Source organism: Triticum aestivum, chromosome 6B, assembly GCF_018294505.1.
Source record: "Triticum aestivum cultivar Chinese Spring chromosome 6B, IWGSC CS RefSeq v2.1, whole genome shotgun sequence".
NCBI classification, from domain to species: domain Eukaryota; kingdom Viridiplantae; phylum Streptophyta; class Magnoliopsida; order Poales; family Poaceae; genus Triticum; species Triticum aestivum.
Window position 1 is genome coordinate 452,957,508 of NC_057810.1, and position 8,354 is coordinate 452,965,861.

General features: G+C 41.5%; 1 protein-coding gene across 2 annotated transcripts in view; it reads left to right on the top strand.

Annotated features, from left to right (window-relative positions):
- The first annotated feature begins 3,795 nt into the window (after window positions 1-3,795).
- The window catches only part of LOC123137433 (acetolactate synthase small subunit 2, chloroplastic), a 5,342-nt gene continuing 783 nt past the window's right edge, over window positions 3,796-8,354 (top strand). The window contains exons 1-11 of one of the 2 annotated variants that reach the window (XM_044557188.1): window positions 3,796-4,020; window positions 4,164-4,377; window positions 5,379-5,462; window positions 5,575-5,643; window positions 5,742-5,825; window positions 5,944-6,099; window positions 6,699-6,785; window positions 7,059-7,163; window positions 7,238-7,360; window positions 7,442-7,594; window positions 7,833-7,898. In XM_044557188.1, the coding sequence (XP_044413123.1) occupies window positions 3,854-4,020; window positions 4,164-4,377; window positions 5,379-5,462; window positions 5,575-5,643; window positions 5,742-5,825; window positions 5,944-6,099; window positions 6,699-6,785; window positions 7,059-7,163; window positions 7,238-7,360; window positions 7,442-7,594; window positions 7,833-7,898 (1,308 nt within the window). In that variant the 5' untranslated portion in view covers window positions 3,796-3,853. Of the gene's footprint in view, window positions 4,021-4,151; window positions 4,378-5,378; window positions 5,463-5,574; window positions 5,644-5,741; window positions 5,826-5,943; window positions 6,100-6,698; window positions 6,786-7,058; window positions 7,164-7,237; window positions 7,361-7,441; window positions 7,595-7,832; window positions 7,899-8,354 lie in introns of both variants that reach the window. The other variant, XM_044557186.1, reaches the window with a different exon arrangement.

The following is an 8,354-nucleotide window of genomic DNA, read 5'->3' on the forward strand; positions in this document are numbered from 1 at the left end:
CTTTTTTTTCTATCTTTACTGTAGTTTTTTACTATTGTATAATGTAGTTTTTTTTACTGTTTTTAGTAAGTGTTTAAAATAATTAGTAAGTAAATTAATAAAACTAGTTGAACTAGTTTATTTTTAGTAAGAACTAGTTTTTTTACTATTTTTAGACTAGTTTATTTTTAGAAAGAACTAGTTTATTTTTATTTATAGTAAGTTTATTTTTAGTAAGAACTAGTTGAAGTAATAGAACTAGTTGAACATGTCACATTTGTTGTTATTTTTTTAGTTTAAGCAATTATTCCCGCATCGACGTCGACGATGCCTATCCCGCATCCTTGTCGTCGATATCCGTCGTTCGCTAGGGTCTTAGTTGTATTAGTGATGTTATATGTATGATACTATTCGGGATGTATTAGTGATAACTTATAGGGTTTTTGTTTTTGCAGAAATCAAGGAGCCCCTCCATCATCCCCGCCGTCGTCCCCGTCACCGACCCCTTCCGACCTCGAGGTGAGACCAGCCAAATCTCCATGTCAATATGAGTCCTATAATTTATGATGTAGATAAAAACATGTATATCTTGTGTTGCTCAAATAGGATATGTGGTTGCTCAAGTGGCCGGTCATGTTTGCAGGTTACACCTCCGAGTGGCCTATGTTTTGCCGGAGTGTTGATTAATTTCCGTCCCGGCAAATTTCAGGCGCTCGATATGTCCTGTTTTAGCAAAGGTCATGCTGGAATTTTTCATGAATTTTGGCATGACTTGTGCTAGAATATGTAGGAAATATTGAGTGACCCGGATTTTCTAGAAAGATAATTAAACGATATTTTGGGTTGACTTTAAGTCTGTCGAGGCCGAAGAATCCCGACTGTTGTTGTGGGGGTCGTTTCTCCTTCTTCTCCGGGTGCTATACCTTTGTTATGCACTGGGGGAAGGAGGAGTAACGACCATCACCGACGGTCGCAAATGTCAGAGTGGAATCAGTGAGGAAGAGTCTCCATCATATATGAGAGGACGAAGAATCCCGACTGTTGTCATGGGGTAGCTTCTCCTTCGTTCCCATGTGCTAGAAAATTTGGTGTAATGCACTCGGAAAAGAAAGGAGGAGCTACCATCACCGACGTTGAATATATACACCACGTGAGCTGAGAGTTTTCAAGAAAAGACTCGACAGACCGATAGTCAACCCGTGATGAATAATAATGATCTAATTTTTTTTGTAGTACATATATTTAATTGTACAAGTTTAATCTTTGAATTATGAACATAAGAAATGTCGTCGGACGAAGAAGGTCTCGGGGGAGTGCTCCTGGTGCGGCGACAACTGGGGTTTCTGCGACGGGCCTCACCTGGACGAAGGTCGGCGCTTCAGCATTAAGCTCTAGGAGACCTTCGATTGTGAAATGGTACGCTACGACGCAAAGTGTTTTTTCGTAATTAAGCTTGACTTCTACTACTTCAACGTGTAATTTTTGTCTTTTACAATTCGACTAGCTTATCCCATGCCATGCAAGACGCTATGTCTTGGAGAGGATGGGTCTTGAAGATCATGAGAGGAATGAAGCAAAGAAAATTAACCCAAGGACCCATCATGGTATGGATTTTGAGGTAAATCTATACAATCCTGAGAGCGTAACCCATTTTGGTTGCCCGGGTTGGGAAGCACTTTGCAAGATGTATGATTTTCAAGAGGGTATGTTTGTCACCATGGATCTTGGTGATCCTAACATCGACCAAGACAATTTAGACATTTGGGTCTTTGTTGATACGCTTCCAATTCTACTGCTATGTGAGTTCCTCAAACATAGTTATTAAGTAATTTATATTGTTTATTTTAAAATAGTTGACAACTTATTTCCATTGATAGCTTATTTTCATTTTTCAAAGAATGTGCGGAAGATGATAGACAGAACCAACTACACCGATGGCTTTGAGTTAACTTATCAGGAGAAAAATCATCTGGTCGGATATTGTACTGAAATTGAGAATTACAATGCCTTTTATCGAACTCCAGATTATGGTCAATACGTGCCACTAGTGCACGTGTTGAACCACGATAACTTTCATGAAGATATCCTGGTAAGATTTTTTACTATTACGACATCCGTGTATCTTTTGCATACTCCTACGAAATTATTACTATGTTTTTCAACAGAAAATCCCGATGGATTGTGTGCCTCATTTGATGTATCAGAATTGTCGCCTTGATGTTTTGAACATACAGACAGGTCGTCCTACGAATCTCACCTGTCCATGCCGGATTTCTAAAACCGGTGAACACATAATAATCAAAGAATGGAAAAAATGTATGGACAGTCGTAAGGAGGTTCTTGGAAGCAACATTGTGCAAAAGGAAAGAATTGGAGACAGGATAATCTCCATTCTCCATAATGGAGAGTCAGGGGCTATCTTGTTTTATGCTATTTTACCTAAGATAATATAGTAGGTCCTAAGAGAATGTAGTAGGTTCTATGAGGTGCAATATGTTTATGAGAGTTGATGATGAGGACTAGTTGTGATTATGTCTAGTGACCAACTTGTATGTGATGTCTCATTGATGAAAATGATGATCATGAGGAGGTGTTATATGACAATGATGTATTATCATGATAAGTTGTTAATGATATGATGATGATGATGATGATATTTATTATATCATTGGGTGAAAGAACCGCGCATTAGTTTCAAGTGGATGTCCATCCACTTGAAACTAGTCCACGGTTCTTTCTCGCAGTGATGTAATAACTCATTATGATGTAAAAACATTCTCTAAATTGCTGCAGTATGAGAACTTGTATAAAGGTGTATGAATACAACACAAAATAAAAAAGAAATACGAAATAATAGTAGTAACGCGTGATGGGAGAGGTGCTACTACTAATTACCAGTAGCGCTCCTAGTGGAAAGCGCTGCTACTAAGTCGATATAGCAGTAGTGTGGTCCGACACACGCTACTGCTAACTTTTAGTTGTAGCGCCTTACTAGTAGCGCTGTTCCCCGCGCTACTGATATGCTTTAAACACACGCTACTGCTAGGGTTTTCCCTAGTAGTGGGCGGGAGGCGGCGGCGTAGTAGTGCTAGGCGTAGTTATTTTTTTTAATTTGTGTTTTTTTTGTACAAATATGAATAAAATCGCCTAGTTTGAACGAATTTGTGTTGTGTTTGGCCGATTTTCTTTTTCAAAAAACGGCGTCTGGGGCTGTGGCTGGAAAACCGATTGCCCGCACCGAATTTATCGCCGATTTCCCCCAGGCGGCGCTATTTCAAGCCTCTGGGGGCGAACAGCTGGAGATGCTCTAACAAAACAGCCCCGGACAGAAAAAAAAACACAGCCACGTTGCACAGTGTAGTACACGACAATCAGCAAAAGCTAACACGCGGGAACAACTTTCGGCTGTTGCGCTGCCTTTATGCTTCGTCTGGGCAATGCTCTGCGCGGCCTGCCGTGGCCAGAAACGACGAAGTGGCATGCCACGACGGGACACGTATGGTGCGTTGTGGGCGTGTGTGTATCTTTTTTGCGCAAAGATGGCTTTGCGCCTTTGCCACGATTTGACAACTGCGGATTCGCCTCGTTTTGTAGTAGCAGCACTTTCACATGCAACTCGTAGCACCCGAGAGAGAGAGAGAGAGAGGATATACCGAATTTGGTGGGTGGCCCCAGCGCACCCGGCCCAACTGAAAACGTGGCCACCCGTGACACATCTCGCGTATCGTATCACACTGTCTGGCACGCGCGGCTGGGGGCAGCTTCGTAATTCCCCCCCGCATAAACCCTACTTTGCTGTTAAACCAACACACTGTCCTGTCCCGTCCATCACTTCCCGATAGCCAGCCACCAACTTCGCCCTCGACCACCATCCATGTCCGTCGCCACCGCCCACCACCTCCGCCCGTCGCCACCGGCGGCCCGCGACCGCCTCCCCGGATGCGCCGCGCGCGCCTCCTTCCGGCCCCTGCGCCGCCGCGGAGTCGCCGCGGGGGCGACCGCCGCCGTGTCGGCGGTCGCCGCGACCGCCAAGAGGGATCCGTAAGCGCCTCTCCCCTCCGCAATGCGGTCTCCGTTTCTGATACTTCGCGCATGAATCCCGTCTTGCCGCGCCCGGTGTCCCCCGCTGCGCGCGTTACTCGTTTGAGCTGACTTTTGATGGGAGTTGCTAGCCGGGATTGCAGGGTGCGGCGCCACACGATTTCCGTGTTCGTCGGGGACGAGAGCGGCATGATAAACAGGATTGCCGGGGTGTTCGCAAGGAGAGGCTACAACATCGAGTCACTCGCCGTGGGGCTCAACAAGGACAAGGCCCTCTTCACCATCGTCGTCTCAGGGACGGATAGGGTGCTCAAGCAAGTCATTGAGCAGCTCAATAAGCTCGTCAACGTCTTGAATGTCAGTCTGCCGTTCCACATTTTGCACCACTTTATTACTCCGTATATGGTTAGGAGGAGTAAATCATTCGGCTTTCATGCCACTTGGTTTCAACAGACTTCAGAAGATTTCACCGGCTTCAAAATTTTCTGTCAGCTCTAGCAATATACTACAGTATAAAGTGCTAATTTGGTCATAAACACCTTAGCCGTATTCTGCGGTAATACTCAATTCCATTATAATCACAGCTTCAATAGTCATTTCGACGTCAGAAAAAAGCTCTTTTTGTGACATTAGTCTTTAAACGTCTAACAAAAAAAACTCGACTGGTGGGGCTTTGCACTAAGAAGAATCTCTTCCTGGCCCGGTCAAGAAAAGGCCCTGAAGGCCGTCTGCCTGGACGCGCCACATGTGGGCCCTTAAACGTGTAATCAGTTGATAATTTTGCAACAAAAAGTGTAAGTTGAGAAATTTACTCTTATGTCTATACAGATGTGTCCTGGTTGTGTAGTGTGTTGTAAATTTTGTTTGTATGTAAGGAAATACAGTTACTTTGATCACTGCTGTACCTTGTCTTCAGTGATGTCGAGCATATATTCACATGGTAATAATCCAAGTAAGAAGCAGTTTGTATGTTTGGTAAAAATCACTGTGTTGCATGGAATCAGGAGTATTAAGTTGTTTCCATATAACCTTATCATAATTGTTATACTGAAGATGCTTAAAAAGAACGGACTCACAGATGGATTTTTTTTCCTGCCATTGTGCACATACAGCATATCCAAAGAAAACAGCTATTTTAACGAATCTAAGCTTATTTCATATCACCTTGCATAATTGTCTGTTGTCTGCTTATCGTTCCTACCATCTAGATGAATTAAATAGTGTGATGTGATGTTTTCCTTTTTATCCCAAGCATTGGTATGTTCCTGGTTTGCAGATTTCTTTTCTTATTGCATGTTGTTCTGTGATCATATAAATGTTTGTTAATATATATTGTATTTGAATCCAATAAATTGCAGGTTGAGGATCTATCTAAGGAGCCTCAGGTTGAAAGAGAGCTCATGCTTATAAAACTCAGTGTTGAACCAGATCAACGTGCTGATGTAAGATATGCTGTTGACTTGTATCTGCATAGTCACTGAATTAGTATATTGGTACTTCCATACACAGTTGCAACGATACTCTTAATGTGCTGTTTCTTCTCATGGTTGATAGGTCATGTTTGTAGCTAATGTTTTCAGAGCGAAAGTTGTTGATATTTCTGAGAACAGCCTAACTCTGGAGGTAAAAACTCTTGATCTCCAACAGTTCTGCATATAGTATATGTGTTCCTTGTTTTATGCCGGGTGAAGCCTTTGATACTTATTTGATCAATGCTGTAGGTAACTGGAGATCCTGGGAAAATCGTTGCGGCACAAAGGAACCTAAGCAAATTTGGGATCGAAGAAATTTGTCGAACGGGAAAAGTATTTTCTGAATCATTTGCTGCCTACATGCATGGGCATATTTTTCTGAATCATTTGCTGCCTACTTCCACGGGCATATTTTCTTCATTAACTAATTCTTATCTCCCAACGTTCTTAGATTGCTTTGAGGCGTGAAAAGATCGGAGCAACTGCTCGTTTCTGGGGGTTTTCTGCTGCTTCTTACCCAGACCTTGTAGAAGCATCGCGCAAAAATCCTCTTACCTCTGTGAATAAGACGGTTAATGGCAGTTTTGATCAACCATCCAGTGCCGGGGTATGTTTCTATGCTTATAAGAGTAACTCAATGTTTGTTGCCTATTTCTTCTTGTTCTTCTTGTCCTGTTACAACTGTTGTAAAAGGTGGCGTCTAGGCTTTAGGAGTACCTTTTAGGACACTGCTGTTTGCAGATTAAATACTTGGTAACCTATGCTTGAGAGATGCCTCTTGTGTGTGGATAATGCAAGAAAGATTTTGAGGTGCAAGAAAAGAAAGATCTTGCGAACTGGTATATCTTAATAGTTATTTAATGCAAACAAATGCAACTAAACTTCTTTGCCACCAGTAGAAATCCCAGTGCAGCCATCGTTCCATAAGTGATTCTTTTTAGAGAAAAATTAGTTTGTATACCCGGTTATAGGAAATAAAAAAATAGAAAGAAAAGTAGAGTTCATACAGTGAAACTGGGGAGACCTGCATTCATATAAAACTGAAGACCACACTCAGACTTTTAAATGTGCAACCGAAGTAACATAACCGAGTAGAATATTTCCAGACTTCCAGTAAACATATGAGATACATTATTACAGTATGTATGTCTATTGCTACTGATTCTTATAACATGTGGTTGTTTTGACTTTGAACTGTGCGTGCAGGGTGATGTTTATCCTGTGGAACCTTATGAGAGCTTGTCCATGAACCAAGTACTTGATGCCCATTGGGGTGTTCTTGATGATGAAGATGTAAGTTCAAAGAATTCCAGTTTTGCAAAAGAAACATCATTTGTTTTTTAATTAAATTGACCTATAGACTGCATGCACTGTTTATTCAAAGCTGGATCTAATTCTATTTTGACTGCAGTGTGTTCTCATTTTGCATCTTCATTCATTTTGCAAACAGTCAAATATAAATGAAGGCCTCTGTAGCTTTAAGCATCACAGTGCCTAATCGACATGATAATATGTGCTGTAGCAATGGTGCAGCTTCTAAGCTAATGATGACTTTGTTTGGTACAGTCAAGCGGGCTTCGCTCACATACTCTCTCCATCCTTGTGAATGATTGTCCTGGTGTCCTCAACATTATAACAGGGGTCTTTGCTCGCAGGGGATACAGTATACAGGTTTGTCAAAATTCTGTTTATTATTGTTGTGTATGGGCCAGGCTTGTTATCAATGAGACCGTACTACTGCCCAGAGCCTTGCTGTTGGCCCAGCTGAAAAGGAAGGCATTTCACGTATTACAACAGTTGTTCCTGGAACTGATGAATCCATTGGGAAGTTAGTGCAGCAGCTTTACAAGCTTATCGATGTACATAAGGTAAATGACGTGCAATTTGTTAGATCAATCATTTGTGCTAGCAAATACTTCGGGCTAAAGCCAAACATGTGACCATCCCAGGTTGATGACTTAACTGACTTACCTTTTGCCGAAAGAGAACTGATGGTTATCAAAGTATCTGGAAACACAGCTGCTCGGAGGGAGATACTAGATATTGGTAATATCTTCCGGGCAGAATGTGTGGATCTTTCTGATCACACAGTTACGCTACAGGTGAGCTTCTTTCATAGTTAGGTATCTGTCTGTCTGATGTTTTTTCTAACACACCATGCCCTGATTTACTCTTTTATGGGAACAGTTGTTTGGTAGTAAACTAGAAACAGGATGAATTGTTGGCATAAAAAGATTGAACGTTTGACATGACTGCAACTATTTATTCCGCTATATGTAAGGCTATTTATTAATCACTGACAAAAACTCATGCATAATTATACCTTCTGATACTATGTAGCTCACTGGGGATCTTGACAAGATGGTTGCACTACAAAGACTGTTAGAGCCTTATGGCATATGTGAGGTATGTTGACTGTTTTTGCCTCTTCATTGTTGATTTCTTGTGAGTGGGAACAAGTAGTTCTAGATGAGATTTTGATATTTTTCTTCCGTTTTGCTGTCTTATTGATGACGTGAAATAATGTCAATTTCATTCTTGTAAGTTGATTGTTATGTGATGGAATCTAAGTTTGCAAGTAATTTCTGTCCACATATTTGAGCACGCATTCTTACCATGATAAATGCTTGGTATTGTTTGTCAACCTACTCAGCAGTCAATTGGAGTTTATCAAAATAATTAATGGAAAACATCTCTAGATGTTAAGCTTTGTCTGCAGCCTGAGCTGAGGATTTCAGGGTACAATTGTAGGTCCCTGGAACAACTTCAAGGCGATTCTGTGTCAGTTAGAGAAAGAAGAACAGTAGTACATTCTATAAAAATAAACAATGGAAACATCTCTAGATGTTAAGACTAGTTTAC